Source organism: Erithacus rubecula, assembly GCF_903797595.1.
Source record: "Erithacus rubecula genome assembly, contig: scaffold_90_arrow_ctg1, whole genome shotgun sequence".
Taxonomy (NCBI): Eukaryota; Metazoa; Chordata; class Aves; order Passeriformes; family Muscicapidae; genus Erithacus; species Erithacus rubecula.
The window spans coordinates 523,906-549,322 of NW_027635424.1; the positions used below are offsets into that span (position 1 = coordinate 523,906).

General features: G+C 50.0%; 2 protein-coding genes across 2 annotated transcripts; both read right to left on the bottom strand.

Moving 5' to 3' along the window:
- Nucleotides 1-1,727: 1,727 nt before the first annotated feature.
- On the bottom strand, nt 1,728-17,920 carry LOC306816833 (IgGFc-binding protein-like). Its single transcript, XM_079333283.1, has 18 exons — nt 17,248-17,920; nt 16,690-16,914; nt 16,310-16,563; nt 15,381-15,951; nt 14,160-14,740; nt 13,228-13,795; nt 12,821-13,014; nt 11,981-12,569; nt 11,151-11,482; nt 9,880-10,459; nt 8,740-9,338; nt 7,674-8,238; nt 6,595-7,187; nt 5,462-5,954; nt 4,760-4,959; nt 3,511-3,885; nt 2,725-3,006; nt 1,728-1,874 (listed from the first exon to the last, which is right to left on the bottom strand). Exons 1-18 carry the CDS (start codon nt 17,837-17,839, stop codon nt 1,872-1,874), a joined length of 7,596 nt encoding a protein of 2,531 aa, XP_079189409.1. The 5' UTR covers nt 17,840-17,920; the 3' UTR covers nt 1,728-1,871.
- Nucleotides 17,921-17,944: 24 nt separating this feature from the next.
- Nucleotides 17,945-23,618, bottom strand: LOC306816834 (IgGFc-binding protein-like; the record flags this gene model as incomplete). Its single annotated transcript, XM_079333284.1, has 4 exons — nt 23,600-23,618; nt 22,528-22,572; nt 18,459-19,667; nt 17,945-18,372 (listed from the first exon to the last, which is right to left on the bottom strand). The coding sequence occupies exons 2-4, from the start codon at nt 22,568-22,570 to the stop codon at nt 17,945-17,947; spliced, it is 1,680 nt and encodes a 559-aa protein (XP_079189410.1). The 5' UTR covers nt 22,571-22,572; nt 23,600-23,618.
- Between the last annotated feature and the right edge of the window lie 1,799 nt (nt 23,619-25,417).

Here is a 25,417-nt window from a genome sequence, read left to right on the forward strand (position 1 = left end):
GAACAGCTCCAGGGATGGGGCAGCCACAACCTCTCTGGGCAACCTGTTCCTACCTGTCTTCCTGGACTTAGTGACAGGGCTTGGGATACTTCATTGTGTCAATGCTGAATCTCACAGACCTACTTTGGCCAATGTGCAGCTACAGGAAACACGTCACCACCCCATGGAACCTGCTCCATCAGCATCAGGGACCAGCTGAGGGCTCATGTCATAATGTCTCACTGGGGAAAATCAACACAGGTGACCCTGAGGTACTTCTGAGGTAAGTTGTGCCCAGGTGCTGCTGGAGCAGAGGCTCCTGAGGACATGAAGCACTAAGGCTGAGGTCATGGGCCTGGAGGTGGTTGTGAAACTTTGTAATGATTACCCAGTAACGGATGTCATGGAGAATGTATAACCAACAGGAAATTGTTACCAAAATTAAGAATCAGTCAGGTATACCCTATATGAACCCTTTGTATCCTCAATAAAATCGGCTTTGGATCACAACTCAGAATGATGACTGCCCATATCCTGCATGTTCCCAAAGACCCTCCCCCCCCAAACCCTCCCTATGTTCCCCCATTTCCTGCCATGTGCTCCTCGTGCCCTCACTGGTCCCCCACATTTCCCTGTGTCCACCATGTCCCACATGTGCCCCCATGTCCCGTATGTCCCCATGTCCCGCACACCCACCAGTGTCCCCACTCACTGCACTCCCACGGTCCCAGTCTGTCCCAGTGCTGTGACTCCAGCCACTTTATCCCCAGGGAGGGGACAGGCTGGGGAGGTGGGGGATGACATGGGACACCCCCAGATGGCACCTCCCAGGGCCCCAGGCAGTTCTGTCTCTGCCCAGACTGCAACTGGGGGGACTGGAATGGACTGGGATGGACTGGGGAGGAACACTGTGGGTAGGCTGGGATCTACTGAGGGACACTGGGTGGGGGGGGCACTGAATGTGACTAGGATACATTGGGAGGCACTGGGAGTTACTGGAACATACTGGGAGACACTGGGAATGTTGGAGGGGCACTGGGGAGGGACACTGGGGAGGGACACTGGGAGGGACTGGGAGTTACTGGAACATACTGGGAGACACTGGGAATGTTGATGGGGCACTGGGGAGGGGCACTGGGAGGGACTGGGATGCATTCAGAGGCACTGGGGGATGCTGGGACATACTGGGGGACACTACAAGGCTTAAACGGGCACTGGGGGGACACTGGGTGACACTAGGATGCAGTAGGAGGGACTGGGTCAACTGGGACAAACTGGGAGGGATTTGGGAACACCATGGGGAATAGTGCGGGAGGACTGGAATGCCCTGGAAGGGACTGGGGACAATAGGGGTACACTGGGGCCAGCCGAGCACGGCTGGAAGAGACTGGGGGGTAGCGGGCTATTGTACTGGGACAGACTGGGGACACGGGGGGCACACTGGGGGAACTGGGCATACCGGGGGCGGGTCCCCCGCAGGTGTGCCGCAGCACACACCTGCCCGGTGGACTCGGATGTCCGCAACCCCCTCGCCTCCCCCTCCCCGGCTCCAAACATCCGGGTGCCCCCCCCTCCCTTCCCCCCGTGGGACTCGGGCGGTGGGAAATATTGACCGACGGGGGGGACACGGAACCGCCCGCGGCAGGACGGGCTGGGAACAGCCCTCCCGCCCCCAGCTGCTCCCAGCGCATTCCCACGCTCCGCTTTCCTCTCAATTCCCAGCTTTTTATCCCAGATCACCCGCAAACGGCGTTTTCCCGCAGGTTTTATTTTGGGGGCGAAAACACAGTTTCGGGGCTCATAAAAAATCCGGGTTTTCCGGATCTGAGGTGGTTTGAAGATGACGTCAGCGACGGGGCGCGGCCACCCAGGTGAAATGTCAATTTTCCACATCACTGGATGGGAAGAAAGGCAAAATAGAGGGGAACTTCGTGGCAGTTTCCTCCAATTCAAGGTCTTTTCCCCCATTCCTGGACTTGCTATGCCCATTCTTGTGCTCTTTCCCCTCTGCTGCCGGTCTCTTTCCCAACTTTGGGAGGCTCTTTCCCCCTTTTTTATTCACTTTTCCCCCATTTTGGGCCCTTTCCCCACCTTCTCCTGTGCTTCTCTCCCACTGCCCTCCCCCTCTTTGTGTGGGGTTCTTTCCCCTGTTTCTGGTGTCTTTTTTTTGGCCTCTTTGCCCATTTTTTTTTGTGCTCTTGCTCCCTTCTTAATATTCCTTTCTCCCATTGTTGGGTCCTTCACCCATTTTTGTTGTGTTTTCCCATTTCTTTGAGCTTTTATTTTCATTTCAGGAGCTTCTTTTTAAGTTTTCTTCCCCTTCTTTTCTCCTTTTTTGGTCTCTTTCCACTTGTTTCAGTTCTTTTCTCTTTTTGGTTCCTTTCCTCATTTATAGGTCTCTTTTTCCATCTTTTGAGGTTATTTTACCTCCTCCTCTGCTCTTGCTCCTTTTTTTGTCTCTTTTCCTACTTTTTGGGCTCCTTTCCCCACTTTTGACTCTTTCCCTTCTTTTTGGTCTCCTTTCCCATCTTTTGGGGGCTCTTTTCTCCCTTTTGGAGAACTCTTTTTCCCTCGTTGGTCTCTTTTCCATCTTCCAGAGCTTCTGTCCCCTTTTCGGGGGGGGGGGTTCTTTCCCTCTCTTTTAGGTTATTTCCCCCCCATTTTTGGCACCGCTCCCCCTAGTGCCACCCCCAAGACACCCCAATGCCCCCAGCCCCATCCCCAGTGTCCCCTGGTGCCACCCACCGGGGTGAAGTCGGGTGCCCGCCAGGCCTCGGCCAGCGCCCTCGTGTCGCTCGTGCTCGTCCCGTCGGGCCCCCGCAGGTCGTTGCCGCTGGCCCCGTCGTAGTCGCCGCAGAGGCCGCAGAGCGTCGCCCGCGCCTCCCTGGGCACCTCCACCGTCACCCCCGCGGCGCCCAGCTCCACCAGGAACCCCGGGGTTCGGCCGACCCGCAGCGCCGCGCGCGTCGCCGTGACGGTCAGCGATCCCGGGAGCTCCACGGGCAGCGGGGTGGGGACCCCATTGAGCTAGAGAACACCAAGTTAGGAGAATAATGGGCATTTGTAGCCACGCAGGGGGGAAGGGTAGCTGCAGGAATCTGGGTGGTAAAGAGGGAGTTGGTGGGAAAATGACGAGATGCGTCAAGGCATGGTAGGAGCAGGATGAGGGACAACCCATGTAGCTGCTCCTCTGACATGAAACTGAGGCAAAAAAGAGCAGTTTTGGTCAAAAATTATGGGGTGCGTCAATCTATGGATGTCTCTTAGTGACCATCACCCACATAGGTGCTTCACTGGTAGCCAATTGGGGAGGAAAATGGAGCCACTAGGGGCAAAATTAAGGAAAGAACATCCTGTGGTGCTGATGGGATTGGACAACCCATGTGAATTCTAACCTGGTGACATTACAGAAAAAAATATTGATTTTTTTTTTTTTTTTTAAATTAAAATGAAGCTCAGGAGGATGTCTAGGGTGACAAAACACAGCGGTGACAGCACTTTGGGGTGCCAGCCAGAGTGGTGCTAACTTACCCAGACCTTCCCGTCCCTCCGCACGGTGATGAAGCCGTGGGGGGTGAAGAGGTGAAGTGCCATCACTGCCGGCTGCTCCCCGGTGTCCCCGATGTCCCCCAGCAGCCGGAACCACGCGGGGTCCCGGGGGTCACACACGCTGGCCACCACGTAGGTACCAGTGGCCAGGCCGGCCCCAGTGACGCCGTCAAAGGTGACGAAACGTGTGGCAGGGGACAGGGAGCAGCGCCCCGGGTGCTCAATGCAGGCGCGGGTGCCGTTACGGAGGCCACAGGTGTGGCCAAAGGGACAAGTGAAGGGGCGGCACTGGAGGCCCCCAGGCCCCCGGCAGGTGCAGGACTGGGAGCAATCAGGCGTCAGCATGGTCTCAGCGATCTGTTTTCCGTGGATAAAATGTGAAAAGTGGGAAAAGTGGCCTAAAATGGCTCAAAAAATGGGGATGATGATGCTGTGAGGTGGTGTGGTGGGGGAAGGGGGCCCATGTCTCCCATATCCCCTATGTGCCTTCATATCTCCAATGGGCGCCCATGAGGACCAGCAGCATGTCCCCAGTGTGTGCCCACGTCCTCATACATCCCCATATCCCCATGGGGGCACACTGGGGGGACTGGGACCTGCTGGGAGAAACTGGGAACACTGGTGGAGACACAGGGAGACATTGGGATGTGCTGGGAGACACTGGGAAGGATACTAAGTCCCCCCACTAAGGGAATGGGATTCCTTGGGAGGCACTGTGGGGGGAACAGAGACAAACTGGGAGGGATTTGGAACAGTGTGGGGGAGGACTTGACCCTGGGAAGGACCGTGGACAATACAGGGAATACCAGAGAAGATTGGAGGAGACTGGAGAGATGCCGGGTAAAGAGGGATCCACTGGGCGATATGTTTGGGGAAAGTGGGACACACTGGGGAGGAATGGTGACATGGGGGATGCTGGGGTGTACTAGGAGGGACTGGAGACACTGTGGGATGTACATTGAAGGGACCTGGGATCAACTGGGAGAGACTGGAAGCTATGGGGAGGAACTGTGTTGCACTCAGAGGGACTGAGGATACTGCAAAGTATACTGGAGGGGACTGGGGTGACTGGGAACACTCGAGAGGGCACATTGGAAGGAACGGGGGTGCACTGGGAGGACTGGGGAGACTGTGGGAGGCACACTGAAGAGACCCGAGATCAATATGGGGAGCCTGGAAGGAGCTAGGGCTGCAGCTGGGCTGTACTGGAAGGCACTGGGGCCACACCCACCTGGAAGTAGCGCCCCTGGTGGAGGCAGCCGCAACTCCTCGGGAGGACGCAGCGCGCCCCGTCGAACAGCAGCCCCTCGGCGCACTGACACCCCTCAAAGCAGCGCTCGCTGCACGGGGGCGGGGCCGACACACCTGCGCAGGTGTGCTCACAGGTGCGGGCACACAGCTGGTAATGGCTCTTGGGGGGGCAGGTGAGAGCTGGGAGAGGGAGGGAAGAAACAGAGGGGGTCAATGGGAGACAGCGGGGGATCATCTGGGGGTCAATAGGTGTCTCTGGGATCAATGCCATCCCATCTATGGGGTGGGTGGTCCCATGGGGTCCCCATGTGGGGACATCGGGGGGGCCCCACTGGTTGCACAGGATTCCACTAGGGGACACAGGTTTCCCGTTTTGGGAGGAGGTGGGGGGAGCCCTATGGGGGTGTGATTATGGTATTCCCCAGATAGGGGCTTAGCAATGTGCACGTGACCCTTTTTCCATACAGCAATCAGACCCTGCTCCATCCCACTCCCCCAGACTTCCAAATTCCCACCCCCACCAAAATTTCCACTCCCTGCAGAATTGCTGCCCCCACAAAAATCCTGACCCCCAGATTCCCATCCTCCCAAAACTTCACCACCCCAAATTCCCAACGCCAAACTTCCTGTCACCTCGGACTCCCGACCCCCCCGAAAACTCCCAACCCCTCCATGTACTCACGGCAGCCCGTGGCCTCCCGCCACTCCTGGAGCGTGCCTCCGGCTGCCTGGCAGGCGGCTGCGTAGCCCTGAAAGCCGGGGCAGGGGTCGCCCACGCCCCCGCACACCTGGCGCTTGCAGGTCTCCAGGTACGCCTGGGGTGGCACCGCCCCATGACACCCCGCGAAGGGTCCCTTGGGGTCCTCCAGCACCGCGCAGCGCCGCTCCTGAGCCGGGGAGCAGCTGGGGGCTGGCGCCAGGCGGCTGCAGTTTGGGGGGGGGATGCCCAGAGCCGCCCTGTCAGGGTCGTCGTCGTTGGGGTCCCCGTTTAAGTTGCCACAGAGGCCCCGGGGGCGGCGGGATGCGGGGGGCAACGTCAGCACCACATAGGCGTTGCCATCGTAGAGGATTTTGGGGCCCCCCTGGACCTGGAGCAGCCGGTGGGACCCCACCTGCGCCACCCCCACCGCGCCTCCACGCAGCCACAGCGGCAGCAAGTGGCGCTCGCCATCCACCTGGGGGGAGACAGGGCTGAGGATCCCAAAAGGGAAGGTGGACCACCAAAGGTGGGGTTAACCCCACAAAATAGGGATGGCATCCCCAAAAACAGAGTTTGCACCCCCAAAACCAGGATCTGGGCTTCCTTCTGCTCACCTCAAACCCATGGCTTACATCCCAAAATGGATAGTGATTACACTCCAAAAAGAGAGTATTCAACCCCAAAATTATGCTTTTTGCCCCAAACCTAGGGTTAGCAGGCTAGAAAGAGTCCATACACCCCAGGGTGCACACCAAAAGTGGGATGTGTGTCCCAAAAGCGGCTCTTACACCCCCAAATAGCCCTCTCCCCACTGCCATGTCCTTCAAAACCCCTTATTCACCCCCTTCTTTTTCACCCAACTCCTTTTTCCCCCAAAACAGGGTTTGTACCTGCCAAACCAGGCTTACACCCCCAAAAGCTTTGCCCCCAAAACATGGCTTGCACCCACAAAACAGGGCATACACCCCAAAGTCAGAGTATTCACTCTAAACCAGGCCTTCCCTCACTGCTGCACCTCCCATAACCCTTTTTCCATCCACTTTTTTGCCCCTCAAATATCTTTTTGCACCCAAAACCAGGGCTTACGCCTCCAAGCCCCCAGGCCCTCCACTCACCATCACCTCCCACTGCTGTCCCCTGTCCATCACCACGGTCACTCCGTGTGCCATCACCGTCACCCGCTGCACCTCCGTGTCCTCCTGCTCCAAGGCCACTGTGATAGGCTCCAGCCCTTCTTCAGGCTCACCCCTCTCCAACTCCAGCAGCAGGAGGGTGCAGGACCCCCCAAAATTTCCCAGGTGCCCATCGAAGGTGCTGTAAATCCCTGCCCCCAAAACCTGGCACTGTCTGCAGGTGCGGGGGTGACACCCCAGCACCCCATCCTGCACTGTGCATTCCTCATCGCTGGAGCAGCCTGCAGTGGGGTGACACTCCAGCCTCCCATTTTCAGAGCAGAGGCAGCGCTGAGTGCAGGGGGGCTCAGGGTAAAACTGCACCCCCCGAGGGTAGTAGCGGCCCTCCAAAAGACAGCCACACTGGGGGAGGGGCACACAGTGATCCCCGCTCCGGAAAAATCCGGGATCGCAGAAACAACCTTCAGAGCAGGGGGAGACATCAGAGCAGTCCTGAGGTCCAGCTTCACCTTGGCAGGTGGGGGGGCAGGGGGGGCCGCAGAGCTCATAGTGCTGGTTTGGGGGACACACAGGGCCTGTCAGGAAAGGAGAAGAGTTGAGAAAACCAAAACCCTCATGGACAAAAAAATCTCCCTGCAAACCCTCAAAACTCTCATGGAAACCCCAGGTTTCCATGGATACCTCAAAACTCCCCATGCAGGCCCCAAATTCCCCAACTTTGCTTTGGACATCCCCAAACTCCCTTGTCTGAACCCCAGAACCTCTCATCCAGGCCTCTCCTTGTGCAAACTCCAAATCGCCCATGGACACCTCAAAACTCCCTGGGTAGACCCCAAAACCCTCGCTGACACCGTAAAACTCCCCATGGAGACCCAAAACCTCTTGCAACACCTCAAAACTGTTATGGACACCCCAAACCTCCCACAGACAGCTCCAACCCCCCTTTCCTTCCCCCTGCCAGACACCACAAACTCCTCCATGGACAGCCCAAAACTCCTTGCCTAACCCCTGCCCTCCAAGCCCCCCGTATTCTCCCAAGCCCCCCAAGGTTCCCCTCATACTGCAGAAGGCAGCTGTGCGCCACGGCCGCACGGCAGCTCCCTGGCTCTGGCACTCAGCCACATAGGCGCCAATGGCCTGGCACACGGTGTCCTGGTGTCCCTCGTACAGGCAGGCGTCAAAGAGACAGTCATCCAGGTAGGGGGCAGGGTCGATGACAGCATGGCAGGCAGCAAAGGGCCCCCGTTTCTTCCCCAGCAGCCCGCAGTGCTTGTCTCCACGGTAGGCACGTTTCTGGGCGTCGCTGCACACCTGGCAGCCCTCGCTGCACCCAGCTGAACACCCAGGGACATCGCCGACCTTCCAGCTGTCCCCCAGGTGGGTCTCGTTGTCAGCATGGTGGCCGTCACGGGTGACAAAGTCGTCGTGGGGGTCGCCATTGGCGTTGCCGCAGAGGCCGCAGACGGCACTGGCATAGGTGTTGGGGATGATGACACGGGCGTAGCTGTACCAGTCAAAGGTGACAGTGACACCCGCGCCAGTGGTGATGAAGCCGTGGACGCCACGGAGGGACACCTGGAGCTGGTGGTTGTGGGTGAAGGGAAGGTCCAACAGGACACCATTAACCTGGAAAGAGAGTCCTCAGTGATACGAGGTCACAGAAAGAAGTTGAAATCTACTCAGGTGTCACATAATGACCTTTAAGACCACCTAGATGCCCCATGATGACCTTGAAACCCACCTGAAGACCATACAATGACTTTGAAACCTAACTCAGTGCCACAGAATTGCCCTGAAACCCAATCAGGTGTCACACAAGGGCTTTGTAGCCCAACAAGACACCATACAATGACTTTGAAGCCCATCAAAATGATTTTGTAGCCCACCCAGATGCCATCCCAATGACTTTGAGACCCACCGAAATACCATCAAAGGATCTTGAAACCTAACCAGATGCCTTGAAATGACTTCAAAAGCCACCTAAACACCTTAAAAGGACCTTGAAACTGGACCCAGGTGTCACATGATGAACTTGAAGTACACCTGAGGACCATATTACGACCTTGAGCACTCCACAAACATCATGAAGTTACTCTGAACCACCCCCATCATCTCCTTCATCCCTACCTTGACCTTCTGGGGATGTTCTTGGCTGAGGCTGAGGGTCATGTTGTACACCTCCATGGTGACCACCTTGGTGAAGGAGACCAGGCGGCTGCCGCGGTGATTGTTCTCCACAGTGACAGCAAAGGGGGTGAGGGTGGGGTCAGTGGAGCAGAGCCCAGCCAAGAGGTAGACGCAGGTACCCATGAAGTCGAAACGGCGCCCATCGAAGGTGGTATAGTGGGGGTCACCAGTGGCCACGCAGATGGAGCGGCTGCTGGCCACGCACTGCCGCACGCCCTTCACCACCGAGCACACCTCACCCGGCTTACACCTGGAGTCCTCGCACACCACCATTCCCAACTCCATGTCACACCTGCAGCGGGAGTGACAGGTGTCATCACCCCAAAACTCCTCGCCAGGGCGGTAGTAGCGGCCGTCACGGGTGCAGCCACAGCGCGACACTGGCACGCACTGCCCGCCACTGAGCACGTGGCCGGCGTTACAGGCACAGGTCTCCACACACGGCTGGTCACAAGTGGCTGGATTGTCCCAGTTGGAGCAGGTGGCTGGACAGGCGTTGCCACAGGGCTCATAGTGGCTGTTTTCAGGGCAAGGTAAGGCTGCAGGAGGAGGAAACTGGGGTGAGGGAGAGATTAGGGGAGTGGAAGCATTCAACAGACTGGGTGGGCATTGGGAAACGGTCTCAAGCATGGAGAAGGGTCTGGAAACAAGAAGCATTTGGATTGCAAGGAGGAAGGTCTGGGAAATGTGGGAAGAGACTGGGATAAGTGGGATGAGGTCTGAGCCATGTGGGATGGGATCTGAAATGCACAGGATGAGGTCTGGGACATGAGGATAAAACAAACATGTGTCATGGAGGGGGTCTGGGAGATGTCTCAAAAATGCAGGATGGCATCTGGGAGACAAGGATAAAGGTCTGCCTCATGTGGGAAAGATCTGGCTCATGTGGGATGGATTCGTGGAAAGATGGGGTGAGTTCTGAGACACAAGAAACAGCTGAAGCACCAGGAGAAAGTTCTGGAGAACTTTCAAGGATCACCTGAGGGATTTGAGGGATTCAACCCAGGGTGGGTCCCCCTCCATGCCCCTTATCCCCCACTCTGGCTCCTTCCCTTCCCAAATAAAAAGCCAGCCCCTTACGGCATCCTGATGGCGTCCTCCAGTCATGGACCATGGCTCCGTGCTTCTGACACATCGCCGCGTACGTCTCCAGCACCTGGCAGAGGATCGACCTCGCCCCATTGCTCAGGCACAGGTCGGAAAGGCAGCTGCGATAGAAGTCGTGAGGCTTCACTATGTCGTGACATGCTCTGAATGGTCCCTGGAAGGATTTTTTGATAATCCCACAGTACTGGTTCCCGCCATAAAGCTCCTTCTTCTCCTCATCACACACTGGGCATGCTCCATCACAATAATCCCAACAAATTGGGTCGTCAATCTCAGAGTCAGCACTTTTCCAGCTTTTGGCCCATGTGATGATGGCACTGATGTTGTCACCAGCCTCAGGGATGTCATCAAGGGGCTTGAGGTTGAAATTCCCACAGAGGCCACGGACATGGCGGAAGTAGCTGCTGGGGAGGTCAATCAGGAGATGCCAGTTCCAGTCGTAGGAGACCCGGAGACCAAAATCTGTCTCCAGAGCAACATGGAGCCCACTGGGATGGATCCGCACCTTCCCGTCTGCCAGGAGCACCGGGAGCAGCGTCATCTCCCCGTTCACCTGCCAATGGCCCAACACTCCCAGTTATCTCAATGCTTCATTCTCAACATACACCAATATTTTATTCCAAATGTATCCTAATATTCTATTCCCCACATATCCCAATTCTTTATTCCCAGCCTCTTCCAACACTAAATCCCATCATTTCCCAACATTTTTCATCCTACATATCCCAACACTTTATTCCTGCCATATTCTATTACTGACATAGCCCAACATTCTATTCCCACTATGACCCAGGATTTCATTCCAAAATTATTCAAACATTCTACAGTATTTTATTCCTGCTGCATCCCAACATTTCATTCCTGAAACATGCAAATATTTTATTACATAGACACACCGACATTTTATCCCAGCTCATCCCAACATATTATTCTTGGCACATCGTATTTTATTGTTGACATATCCCAGCATCTTATTCCAGTCTTGCCACAACATTCTGTTCCAGACATATTCAAATATTCTATGCCCCATATTTTGTTCCTACCATTTCTCAATTTTTTATTGCTGACATATCCCGACATTATATTCCCAAAATATCCCAATATTTCAACAATCCACCTCCCAATCTGACTGATTCATCCCAAATAACATTGGCACTGGCTGGATGAAGAAGCAGGTAGGGAAAAGCTGGATGCTGCAAAATGTTGGGGAAGAGCCCAGATTCTTACATTTCCACCCAACTTACATGGACTTTTCCATCTTCATTCCGGCGGAAGGAGATGCGGTGTCCATAGACGTCAACATTGACCAAGGAGACGTAGGATACAGATTGGATGCCGCCACAGATGTCGTTCTTGGCCTCAACCCTGAAGGGGACCAGCCCAGGGTCATTCCCATGGGATTCAGCCATGGTGTAGGTGCAGGTTCCTTGGAAGTCAAAGTCAAGGCCATCGAAGGTGCGGAAGTGGGGGTCACCCCATGCCCAGCACGTGGCGACCAGGGCCGGGACACAGCGGGATTGGGCACTGCGGGGCCGGCACCGATCCTTGGGGCGGCACTGCAGGGACTTGCAGGGGTCTGGGAGGGAAGGGAGAGCAGGATGAGTCGTGGGATTGGTGAAATAGGAGATAAGCATTGGAGGAAGCCATGGGTTGGGGAAAAGGATGGGAAAAGTGTGGGGGAAGCCACATGAGAGAGAAAGTCCACGAGATGGGAAAGTCCACAGAATAGGAAAAATCATGGGATGGAAGAAACAATGGGAGCAACCATAGGAGAAATCATGAGATGGAAAACGATGGGAAAGAACATGAGAAAAACAATGAGAAACACCATGGGAAAGACCATGGAAGAAGCCGTGGCATGGGAGGAACCATGGGAAAAATCATAGAACACAGTAAAAAACATGCAAAAAATGTTGGGAGAAACCATGGGAAGAATTGCCCCATCCCTGACCCTTAGTGACAGACCGGATTCTGTTCCTTCCACCTTGCCTTCCCTTTTTTTGCTAATCAACCTCTTAATCATCCCCAGATCCAGTTTGCATCTAAAACACCCTTTTCCCTAATTTCTCCTCACTTTTATTGATGCATCCCAAGACCCCTTCCCAGATTTCGCAGGATTCATCCTCAGAGCAAGCGTGCTCATGGCACTGGCCAGGGACACAGGTGCAACGGCGCTGGCAGTGATCCCGGAAAAGCAACTCATGGGGCAGCCGGGAGGGAGAAGAGAGAAAGGGAAATCCATAAAAATAGGGGATAAAAGGAAAAACGCAGAAAAAAGGACATAAGTGCAGAAGAATAGGGAAAACAGTGAACAAATTGTGAGGCAAAGGGATGTACGTGCATGCCTTCCTAGAAGTAGGGAAAAAGGTGGACATGCAGGAATAAAAGACATAAATATATAAAAATAGGGGAGAATGCTGGGAAAAAGCATAAATATAGGAAAAATGGGAAAAATGCAGAAAAAGAAATGCAAATGCAGAACACAGGAAGAAATACAGGCAAGAAAAAAGATGTAACTGCCTAAAAATAGGGGGAAAGAAAGGAAACACAGGGAAATATGACGTAAAATAGGGGGATAGAAAAGGGAAAAATTCTGGGAAATATGAGAAGAAAAATAGGGAAAAATGAAGGAAATAAAGGTGTAAATTCATAAAAATAGGGAAAATGGGGGGAAATTAATTTTTAAAATGCAAATACATTAAGTCGTGGAAAACAACCAAATAGGGAAACAGAGGTAAATGCAGAAAAATATGAGAGAAAGGAAAAAAATGCAGGAAAAATCTAAGGACATAAAAATAAAAGAAATAAGAAGGAAGAGAAGGAAAAAGGAAACAAATGTATAAAAATAGGGAAAAATGAAGGGAAAAAAGACATACATTTTCCTAAAACCAGGAAAAAAGGCCAGTAAAACTACCTTATAGTATTCCCCATCTGTAAAGCATGTGCAGTATTCCTGGGGAACGCCTCTGTGTCCATCAAAGACAGAGCCCTGGTGGCACTGGCAACCCTCAATGCATGTCTGGGGACAGGTAGTGGCACTTCCAGCACAGGTGTTGGTGCAGGTGTTGGTGCAAAGGGAGTAGGTGCTGTTGGCTGGGCAGGTGAGGGCTGGAATTTTCATGGAATCATGGACTGAGTTGTATTGGAAGAGACCTTAAAGCTCATCCCATCACCATCATCCCAAGTCCTGCGTGTCTCCACTGTCACCCACACCCAAACAGGGAACATTCCCTAGCTGCACCCCGCCTAACTCCAGTATCACCTGGAGATCTTCCCAACCCCAAACAGGGGACATTGGCCCTTGTGCCCTCCCAAACTCACGGCAGAAGGATGGTGCCCTCCAAGCCCCCACGGTGACTCCAGCATCTTGGCATGCAGTGACATAGCTCTGGATACTCTGGCACAGGACATGCATGTCCCCTCCCGTCAGACAGAGGTCATGGATGCAGGATTGAGAATACGGGATGGGGTCGATGATGTGATGGCAGGAGCCAAAGGGACCTTCGGGGGCCATGAGGAGGCCACAGTAGTTGGGTTTTTGGAGGACTGCCACTTTCTCCTCTCTGCAGGTGGGACACTCATCCTTGGGACAGGTGTCACTGCAAGGTGTAGCTGCTGTTTTCCACACAGATCCAAAGGCTGTTGAATCTGGAGCCAGTTGGCCACTGGAGAGCTGGAAATCATCATTATGTTGGCCGTTGTATTTGCCACACAGGCCACACAGGCGCCCCATGTAGGTGTGGGGGAACGTGACCATCACGTGCTGGACAAGGTCATAGTGGACAACGAGGCCGAAGTCAGTGCGGAGCAGGACACCTGTCCCATGTGGGTAGACCTGGACCTGTCCCTTGCTCAGGAGAGTGGGGAGGTGGTGGGAGATGGAATCCACCTGGGATAGAGAAGCAAGAGTCCTCCAGTGAGGAAGTGGGACCAAAACTTTGGGGATAACACCTTCCAAACAATATTCTGACACATTCATGGATCCCCCATGGAAGGAAAAGCTTGGATGAGAATGGAGTAGTCTTCACTCCCCTCATCAAGGAAACACAGTTTTGGGGTTGACTGAGGTAGAACAAACAATTCAGAGATAACAGTTTCTGACCAAAGTTTTTATGCATTTATGGATCTTGGTTACAGAGAAAAGTTGGGAGGAGTATGGACTGGGCTTGGAGATGGGCTGAGGTGTCTCTTCCATCAAGGAAACCCAATTTGGGGAGATCCCATGAGAATTGAAACATCAAGTGCCACCTTACCATGACTTCTGCCCCTTTTCCTTGTTTCAAGGTCAAGGGGAACCCATAGACTTCCACAGACAATGCTTGGATCCCGGAGACCTTCCCCTTCTGCCGTGCCTCCTTCTGGATTGTGACAATAAATGGTGTCATGTTGTCACCTTTGCAGGTCTGAGTGAGGACGTAGGTGCAAGTACCAGTCATGTTGAAGGCCATCCCATCAAAGGTGACATAGGTGTGGTCACCTGTGGCCACACAGGTGCTGGACACCTCCGTAGGACACTGAAAGACACCATCAATGACCTTCCCAGGGCCACCATCAGGACAGGAAGTATTTTGGCACTCCACAATGCCGCCAGAGAGGCACTGGCACATCTCTTGCTCTGTGGGGTAGAACGTCTCCCCCTCTTTGTAGTAGACTCCATGGTGTCTGCAGCCACAGTGAGACATGGGGACACACTCATCGCTGCTGAGCATGAAGCCGTCCTGACACGTGCAGCCCTCGCAGCATCGCCTTGGGCATGTGGCAGGGACAGCACCACAGGTGTGCTGGCAGGTGTGGGAGCAGAGCTCATAGGAGCTGTTAGAAGGACAGGGAATATCTGCCAAGAGAAAACAGGATTCATGAGGAGCCAGGAAATTCCATGCCAAATCATGGAATTTTCCTGGAATTCAGGTGTAAACTTCATCAACTACAGATGTTTTAGCCCAGTTTCATGGCAAAGGCAAACCCTCAATTTTCCTCCCTCTGGACATGATGAGGGGCATAATCAAATTATGATCTGATGATTATCCATAACAAATATCCTAGCCCATGACAATAGGAATTCTTGCTGCTAAACCAGCTGATTTCCCACGTTTTTACTGAGAAAAGTGTAATACTCCCACAAAGAATAGGACTGCTCCACACTGAGTCCTCAACTGACCTCCATTCTAGATCCCTTTAACTCAATTCCACTATTTTAGGTTCATTTTTTGGTGGTTCTCCCTCTAAATTATCCATTTTGTAGCCAACACAAAGAAATTGGAGATTTTGAGGGGTTAAATCATTCCAGACGAGACATCTTCTTCCTTAGGAAGGGTTTATTTTGGGTGGATTATGGGACCAAACCAATACTTTGTGTGGAATTCTCACTGGATTCCCACCCGCCTCTGGGTTATTCATACATTTGGTGTATGGGGGAGACTTTAGGACCTTTTGGATGCTGCTGAAGGAAAAACCCTCCCATTATCCCAGCTTACAGCAGAAATTATCTGTCCTCCACCTCCCAATGGACACACCAGCAGCCTGGCATGTGGTGGCGTAGGAGGCAATGACAGGACACATCCCTTCTTCCTGATCAGGGAACAGGCAGGAGTCATGGATGCAGCTCTGGAAGTACTGGTGGGGATCAACATGACTATGACATGCTCTAAAGGGTCCATCCGCTTCCAAAATAATTTCACACCCCATCCCAGATACTTCCTGCTGCAGCCGGGAAGGTGCGACAGGGCTGGAACATTCCACTGTTGACCTCTCACCGCATCCTGGGACATCCATGACTTTCCAGCTGCTCCCAAAGGCATCTGGATCTGATGCTACATGGCTGTTTCTCATCATCATGTCGTCGCTGGCGGCGCCATTGTAGTTCCCACAGAGCCCACACAGGGCATTGGCAAAGCCACTGGGCACCATGGCGGTGACGCGGCTGTGCCAGTCGTACGTGACAATGAGGCCAAAATTGGTCTCTACCACCGCATCCTGCCCATCACGATAGAAAACAATCTTTCTTTCACTGTAGTGGTAGGGGAGATTGACCAACTGCTCATCAATCTGGGGAGAAAACGATAAAAACTGGTCAAATTTGCAGTCTGATAGTAAACCATTTTTAGCAGCCAGAACAACCAAAAGGCATAGATTTAATTAGATTTTGAATTGAATAAAATTTCAGATTTAAGAGGATGAGAAGGTCCAAGTTCCAAGAGGAAGCTGATCAGCCACTGATCTGGGAAGAAAACTATAAAAATTGATAAAATTTGTGTCTGATGGCAAGTTCCAATTCTGCTTTCAATAGCTTGAATACCCAAATGAAGATGATTTAATTACATTTCAGTTTTAATAACTCATTAATGGGATGAGGTTTGGGATGAGGTGGAGAATGTGGTGAAAAGAGATAATTTCCTAAACTCACCATGATCTTTCCAGGACGTTCCCTGCTGATGCTGATGGTTTTGTTGTAGACTTTGACTGTCACCACAACAATGGATGATACGAGGTTGTCACTCCAGTGGCCATTCTGTACTAACACCTGGAATTCCACCAAATTTTGAGTATCTTCACACAATCCAACTAGCAGGTAGACACACGTGCCCTGGAAGGTGAACCTCCTGCCATCAAAGGTCTGGTAGTGGGTGGCTCCAACGGCAGTGCAGACCCCCAGAATTTAGGGATAACAATCCTGGATCCCATTCTCCACCCGGCATTCCTCCTCAGCGCCACAACCAGAATTCCGGCACGCTGCCTGCCGCTGCTCCGCATCACACATGCAGCGTTGGGTTCAGGTGAGGTCACCCCAAAATTCCTCGCCAAGACTATGGAAGAGACCCCGAAAGACACAGCCACATTCAGAGGGGGGGATGCAGGTGTTGGCATCAAGGACAAGGCCCTCATGGCACACGCAGGTGTCCATGCAGGTGGGGACATCATTACAGCTGAATGACACAGCAGGCATGTTGCAGGTGGCGGGGCAGGTGCGGCCACAGGTGCTGTAGGTGCTGTTGGCTGGGCAGGTGAGAGCTGGACAGGGAGGGAGACAGCAGTCAGGGTGGAGTGGCACATGGTGGGACAGACTTCTTGGACTATCTACACAGATATCTTGGAGTCTCCATGGACTTCCTAGACCTTCTACCAGGATTTTCTGGAGTCTCTGTGGCCTTCTGGACTTCCTGCTCAGACTTTCTAGAGGCTCCGTGGACTTTCTACGTGGACTTTATGGAATTTTCCCGGAATCCCATAGACATCCTGCTTGGATAACCTTTCCCAACCCCTGATCCCATGGATCTTCAGTCCCACATTAATTAGGCTCCGCCCACCCCAAGGAGTATTTTTGCCCAACCATCCTCTACTTACAACATCCTACTGTTGCCCTCCAGTCCGAAAGGTGGATCCCTTCCTCTTGGCAGTCATCGGCATAAATCTGGAGGGCGTGGCACAGCACGTCATGACACCCCTCATTGGCACACATGTCATAGATACAGTTCTTCACGTAGATACTGGGACTGATAGTGTCATGACACAACCGGAACAGCCCAGAATGTTGGGACAACTTCCCACACCAGGAATCTGCCTTGTATGTCACAACCTGGTCCCATCTGCACCGCCCACAGTCACGCTCGCAGGTGTCCTTGCAGTGGTCACTCTCGCTGGTCACCTTCCAGCTCCGCCCCAGCTCCACAATATCCCACACCTGCTTTCCATCAGGAGAGAGAGCATCATCTCGGGGGTCCCCGTTGCTGTTCCCACACATTCCACAGACTTTACCAGAAAGAGCAGCTGGAAGTTTGATCACTACATGATCATCCCAGTTGTAGAGGACTTTCAGGTTGAAATTTGATTGGATCAACATGGATTTACCCTTCTGGTGAATGCGGAGTTTCCCATGGGAGAGGGAGATGGGGAGGCGCGAGCGGTGGTTGTTCACCTGCAGGGCAACAACAACCATCAATACTCCCAAAACCCATCCAAATTGGACAATACATGGAGTTTAAGAAGACATGAAGTGTTTTCATGCAAAAGTTGCCTGCACATCAGCAAATCCCAGAATTACTTAGAACACCCTCAAAATCATTGCTAAATATGTAATTTCAGTGAAATTCCATAGAATTACTTGGAATGTGGAAACAATGATGGCTTTTGCTTCCCTCACCATGCCATTCTCTGATTGGACAGCAGTGACAGTGATGTTGTCCACACAAATGGTGATGGAGCTGATGGAGGAAACTTTGGAGTTCTCCTTTTCCTTCTTTTTGACCTCAACAGAGAAGGCAGGAAGAGTGGAATCAGTATTGCAGATGGTGGTCAAAGTGTAGGCACATGTTCCCATGAAATCAAAGGTTTTTCCATCAAAACTGCGGTGGTGTGGCCCACCAGTGAGCCAACAGGTGGAGAAAGTTTCCTGGACACACTCTGGTATTCCATCCACCATCTCACACCTCTCCGCACATACCAAATCCTCACAGGAGAGCGGTGTGGGGGCTGAAAAAAAGGGGGAAACCCAGGAATGCTCAACTGGACAACACCCAACCATTGGAGTGACACAACAATGGACTGACTGTACTCACTGGCAACACAGAGCCCGGGGAAGCCATATCCAGTGCGAGTGTGGAACCCAAACACCAAGAACCCAAAGGGCACCAGCGAGTTCTCAGTGCTCTGCATTGTTGTGCTCACAGTGATGCTGGCCCAGGAGAAATCTGTGCCAGGAATGGCCTGCCATGCCATGGTGTTGTCTGGCTGATGGTTGATGGTGGTGGTGGCAGTGGCAGCGGTGGGTGCAATGAGGATGGCGTGATTATACTGGCTGGGCACACTGCTGAAGCGGAACGCAGTGCAGTGGGCGGTGACAGGTGGGACAACAAGGAGGAAGGGATCTTGCCAAGACGACCCGCTGAAGAAAAACACGACCTGCACTCCCACCACTGCACTGATGTACAGGTGGGAGTTACGGTCCACCAGAAACACCTGCACCTCCCCTGCCGCCATGGCCACAGTGGCATGCTTGCTCCCGGTGTTGTAGGTGATGGTGTTCTCTTCATCCGTCACCACGTAAATGAAGTCAACGTCTGTCTGCAGAGGGTTGGGTGGCACCACGTAGCTCCTCCCCCATGCTGCCACTGGGAAGAGCTGGTCCACCACAAAGTCAAAGGCAGCAGACACCTTGACACAGCTGTGGCCACTGAAGACAGCCACAGGGTTGTCGGCCACCACGAGTGTGCCAGTGAAGTCCTGGCTGCTCTGGAGCTGCAAGCTGTGGTAGGGCTGCAGGAACAGGCGGAGCATGGCTCCGGGTATGTAGGTGGCCCCAGCATAGTGGAAGGTGGCAGTGGTGGTGATGCTGATAGCAGTGGCGGTGGCACCAGCGGCCACCACAAATTCGGTCAGGCCACAAGTGTAGTTCCCTACAGGTGTCACCACATAGTACCTGGTGCCCAAGCTCTCCACAGGCAGGAGGGCAGTGGCATCCACTGTGTAGTGCTTGGTGCTGACAGCCACCACGGAGATGTCAGTGCTGGCCTGAACCACCAAGGTTTTATGGGAAGCGCAGCTCCCAGTGAGTTCCAGGTGAGCAGGGAGGAGCAGGGGTGTAGTGATGTCCGGCCTCAGGGTGACGTTCTGGGTGAAGGAACCACCGCAGAGCGCCATGGACACCTGGGCGTCGGCAGGGCCGTAGGAGGTGAGCAGCAGCTGCAGGGACGCGCTGGGGGACTCGTCGTCGTTCTGGGGGAACACGGCCAGGAACTCGCGGCCCTGGTAGCTGGCACTGGAGAGTGCTGGGAAAGCGCAGGAAAAATGGGGCCTTAATTTTTAAATTAACCAAGGGTGTTTTAAAAAGGGGCCTTTGTATTTTAATATTGAAATTTTTATATCAATTTTATATGTGCTTATTTATCAATTTTCCTATTTTATAGCCGGAATAGTACTGAAATTACATTAAATATATGACTGCAGTATCCAATTCATACAGTCTGGTTTTAGATATAATCATAATAAAAAATATATTTGCAGTTTATTAGGTTAATAACAATATTTGAATAAAATTATAAATAATAATATACAAATAAAAACCTCTTATTTATATGCTCTATTAACAGATAATTAAAATACATAAATGTGCTAATAATATGCAATATTGTATTATTAACTAATACTAAGTTTATAAAATACTATTCCTTAATACAGCAATATTACCAGATATTTATATCATTATATCCTGAGTTATTGATATATTAATAGTATTATGTAATATACTTTAGTATGCTATTACTTATTGGAATACTGATAAAATATGAATAATACAGAACTCATACATCAGTAAAAACATGTCAATTACTTTTTTACTGTTATTGTATTATTATACTTGTTATTCAGTATATATAACCTAGTTGTGTAGTTTTCTATGTTATTACTATAGATTTAATAATTATAACACTGTAATAGACAATACTAATATTTAATATGTAGTAGTATATTTTCTATCATTTTGTACTTAATTTTAATAGAAATATCAGCAAAGATTAATCCAAATCCATAAATATTTTAAAAAATTAAAGTCATATAATAATGACTGTTGTGGTCATAGAGTTTATTTCAGTATTAATCATAGTAGAAAACAAATGTACAAGTTATTTCTTTAATAATATACAACAGTAGATAATTTCTATTTTCTCTAAAAAATCATACAGATAATAATTTAAAACAACTTTGTTTCTTGTTTTTGTAGAAATGGTTTGGGAAAGTGATTGCAAAAATCAAGCAAAAATAAGCAATAAGGAGCAAAATTACAATGGTAGAGAATATAGAGTCCAGAATAGAATTATTATACCATTATATTATATTATACTGCAATATAATCTATCATTATATGTAACTAATATAACAATTCTAATAATGGATATTATATTACAACAAAAAATATAATAATATCTAATTCTCTTATTAAATACAATACTCATAATTGCATAGTTATAATACATTATAATACAAAAAACATAATGTCATTCATATAATACAATGTAATTCTATGTCATATTACGTTGTAAAATAATCTAGAATTGTATAAAATTATATGTAGACATTACAGCAATTTATATCTTTTATAATTACCTCCCAATAACTAGATAGTAATATATAAATGCAATATATAGTCTACGATATTAATAAATACACAAACATATTATATGAATATAAAATATATTACAGGTTTTTATATGTTTATGTGGTTTACATTTTTAAAATAATTTTATACTGAATTTTCACAGAAATTTTTACTAAAAAATGCCAATCAAGAATACTATTAATAGCAACATAATCATAGCATAATTATAGAATAGATCAAGTTTTTGTTTTGTATTTTTTATATAATTACAGTAGAGATTATATCAAACATTCATATATAACTATTGTAGTGTACATATATTATTAGCTAATGGTGGGCATCTTCTCCTAATTTAGAAAGAACAGGGAATTTCTGAGATTTTCAGGGGAAAAACTCACGAAAATTAGATAAAAATTGATTAAAATTCACTCTATATAATTCGGTCTATATATAAATGTCTTTGAGAAGGATTTTTTTTTTATTTAAAAAATAGGGAATTGAGGATGTTGGATAAAAAAAGATAATTCTGGTGATTTTTTTTCTGAAGAAAATGGAATTTGAGTGTTTGGAGGAAAAATAGGGAATAATGAGGTTTGACTGTGAATAAAAAAATACAATTAAAGGTAGCATTTTGAAATAATACATTAAATGGGTGGTTTATTTTTATTTTTTTTAATAGGGGGATTTTGAAGAAACATTAAGAATGAAATGAGCAAACGGAATTTTAAAAATTAAAACAGAGTGAATGAGGTTTTTTTCTTTCTATAAAAATACCTGAAATCTAAACCAGAGTTCAAGAAGGCTTTTTTTCCTTTAATGAATAAATTCTAAAAACAAATTTTAAAAAACAAAAACAATATCGAAAGGAAAATAAAAGGCTTTTTCTTTAAAACACTATCTAAAAATTTTGTTAGTAAGGTTTTAAAGAAAATTAGAATACAGCCAGGAAAATAAGGAATAAAATAGGGGATTTTTTGCCCTGAAGAAAAAACTGCTTTGATTTAAAGAGCAAATAAAAGACTTTTTTCATTAAAAAAAAAATTAAAATAGATCATATTTCCCCAGAAAAAAAAATACAATTCAAACATATAGCTCTTGGAGTTTTTTCCTGGCAAAAACACTAAAACATTAAACCTGGTCATTAAATCAACATTTCACTCAAAAAAACCCCAAACAACACAACAAGAAAGTAAATAGAAGTAATCAGGACCAAGTACACTTTTTTTTCCACCTGTAGAAAGTGAGGGAAAAGGGGAATTTTCCATGAAAACTAATGAGGCATTCATAGGGGAAAATATTATTCTAAATGTTTTTTCATTTAAAAAAATATATTTAAAGGTGTATTTTGGTTACAAATAACAAATCTGCAGCTGACAGGTTGATGGAGAAAATTAAAAAGGAGGGAAGAGGGGGATTTTCAAGTAAAAACAAGCCCAGGGATTCAAGATTTAATTTTCTGTGCTTAAAAGCCTGGAAATAAGTACAACATCCAGGAAATTTGAGGATTTTGCATAGAAAACAGGAGTTTTTCTTACTGCAAAAGAGAAGGAGGAACCACCAGATCCCATCTCGTGCCATCCCTGTGAAGAACAACCCAAATCACTAAAAGTTGTTATTCTATGGGAAAAAATCTATGTGAGCCCTGAGGTGCCTCCTGAACTCTCCAAATAAGCCCCAAATTACCACCAGAACGACTTTTCTTACCCCAAAATACCTCTTTTATCCCCATGGAAACCTCTTGGGCTTTTGACTCCCACTGCCCCCAAATCCACCCCACACATTCCAAACACTAAGAATTTTGCCCATACCTCCACAAATTTGTATCAAAATGGTTTTTCTTCCCAAACTCTCCCATTTTGGATAAAAATATGTTTTCCCCCAATCCTCCCCTTGCATCAAAATGGAATTGAACACCTGAGGTAACCATCCTTCCCCCACCCTCCCTGCCCCCTTGAGGCCACATCCATCTCCATCTCTATCAAATTCACTCCAAAACCTGATCAATTTTAACCAAAATCACCCAGACTCATGCCAAAATGCTGACATGATTCATGTTAAAATGCTGACACAACCCTCCCATCAACCCTCCCCTTGAGATCTCCTCCATATCACATTTCCACTAAATCCACACTAAAACTTTATGGAAAGGATTAACTTTTCCCCAAAGCCCCCAGTTCTGTTCAAAATGGGTATTTTTTTTCCCAACATCCCCCAAATTTGGATCAAAATGGGGCTCAGCATCCAGGAAAACCCTTCACTCAGCTTGCCCCACACAAACCCTCCCAAATGCTCAATTTGGCCTCAAAACTGAGGAATAAACCACCAAATTCTGGGCATGATGAGAGGAGAAAAATCACAAATTTGGGGTAGTAGTGCACAAAAAGGGCAAACTCCTGAGATTTAAGGGGAAATGGGCAAAAATCAGAGAAAAAGTGTTTAAAACTAAACATTTTGGAAGAAAAAGGGTTAAAATTATGCAACATTTGGGAAAGGGTAAAATGCCCTGAAATGTGGGCAGAAAAAAGCCAGAATTTCTGCCCATCCCCAAACAATAAGGAAAATCAGGAATAAAGAAGGAATGAAGCCTCCTCACTCTTCCCCACTCACCGGCCCCTTGGCTCTTGAATTCCCAGAACCCTGCAGACACAGAGTGCTTGTCCAAAATCACTCCTTTTATACCCAAATAATAGCACCCAAGCCACAGCCAAACCATGCAGATTTGGCCAGATTCAGCAGAATTTCAGGATGGGGGAAGGGGAGGGGCCAGGGGACATGACCTCCAGTTCCAGAGAATTTGGGAACAGGCAGCTGGATCCTGTCACCGATGGGACGTGATGGGAGCAGAACCCACAGGGGCATGGTGAGAAATGTGAGAGCCACAGGGACGTCGTGACAGGTGTGGGACCCACAGGGATGTCACGACAGGTGTGGGACCCACAGAAATCACCCCAAATTCCATGAACTCCCAAAATCACTGGCCCCGTGGTACCCTCTGGCCCCATGACCCCGGGGAAAGGACAGACCAAATCCAGATGGGTTTTACCCAAAATTAATGACCTGAATCGCAGCGGGGAATTCCAGATAATGGGAAATTCTGGCCCAAACGACTGAAAAAGCTGAAGAATATCAGCTGGAATCAGAAGAGATGATGGCAAACAGGGAATTAAAGGGTTTTTGCCTTAAAATGAGGACATAAAACCAGGGAATCCCTGAACCCCACAGAGACCCCCAAACCTGTCCAGAGACAAAGATCCCCCAAACCCATCCAGGGACGTCCAAAGCCACCTGGGCATCCCCCAAAACTCCCCAGGGATCTCCCCGGCCCTCTGAACCCCACAAACCACAAGGTCCTTGAGGGGAGATGGGGTCCCTGGGAGCCATTGGGGGTCCCTGGAAGGGATGACACCCAGAGGAGAAATTTTCAGTTGCCCTGTAGGTGCTGGATGGAGCTCAAAGACTAACTGGCAAAAAGGATGAAAGGAGGCACAGGTAGGCAGAGAGGATCGGGAGACACTTCTGCAAGCACCAGGGGGCGTCTACGCCCCAGGCTGTCTCCCAGGAACCCTTGCAGCAGGAGCCATGTTGGAGATCACATGACTCCCACAAGGCCCGCTGGCCAATGAGGAGCAGCTCCCTGAACACCCTGCAGGGGGCAGGATACTCACAGTCACGTGACTCTCATGAGGCCCTTTGGCAAATCAGCAGAAGCTGCTGCGCATCTGTGCAGCAGGGGGCGCCACTCTGTGAGGAGCAAGAGTCCCATGAGCCCTTGCGCCTTGAGACATTTTGGGGCTCACATGGCTTCCTCAGAGCTCTGCAGTGTGCACCATACCGGGAGTCACGTGACTCCCATGATGCCCTGTGGCGTATCCTGAGCGCCTGTGGTGGGGTTTGGGGTCATGTGACCTCTGCAAGGACCCCTCCCCCCGCCCCCAGCCAATCAGGAGCAGTGCTGGGGATGCCCTGCAGGGGGTGCCATTGCAGCAGCCATTGGGTGAGCAACCAGAGGCGCCCTTGAGGGTCATGGGGTCACCTGTGGGTCATGGAGGGGAGGGTCACCTGAGGGTCCTGGGGTTATTTAAGGAACATGGAGGTCACGTGAGGGTCATAGGGGAACTTGTGGGTCATGGGGGGGTCACTTGAAGGTTATGGGGTTAAATGAGTGTCATGGAGGGGCACTTGTGGGTCATGGGGTCACTTGAAAGCTGAAGGTTGCTTCAGGGTCATGGGGGGGTCACTTGATGGTCATGGGGTCCCCAGTGCCCCCAGCTGTTGCCCAGGGGCTCCCGGAGTCCTATGTTCCCCCGTCCCCATCAGTACTCCCAGTGTCCCTCTCCTGACCCTCGCGGCCCCTTCAGCACCCCTGACTCCGCCCGCCCCCGTCCCGTACTTGCCCCAACGCGCCTCCCCTCGGACCCCCAAATT

What these genes read in the sequence shown, in the direction of transcription:
- LOC306816833 (XM_079333283.1), bottom strand. Translation starts at nt 17,839, where the DNA reads ATGGTTGTTGTTGCCCTGCAGGTGAACAACCACCGCTCGCGCCTCCCC. An exon ending in CTTGGGATGCATCAATAAAA is followed by an intron (nt 11,483 to 11,980) that starts GTGAGGAGAAAT and finishes CTTCCCTCCCAG; the next exon opens with ACCCCTGCAAGTCCCTGCAG. An exon ending in GACAGCAGTGGGAGGTGATG is followed by an intron (nt 5,955 to 6,594) that starts GTGAGTGGAGGG and finishes GTCTCCCCCCAG; the next exon opens with GTGGATGGCGAGCGCCACTT.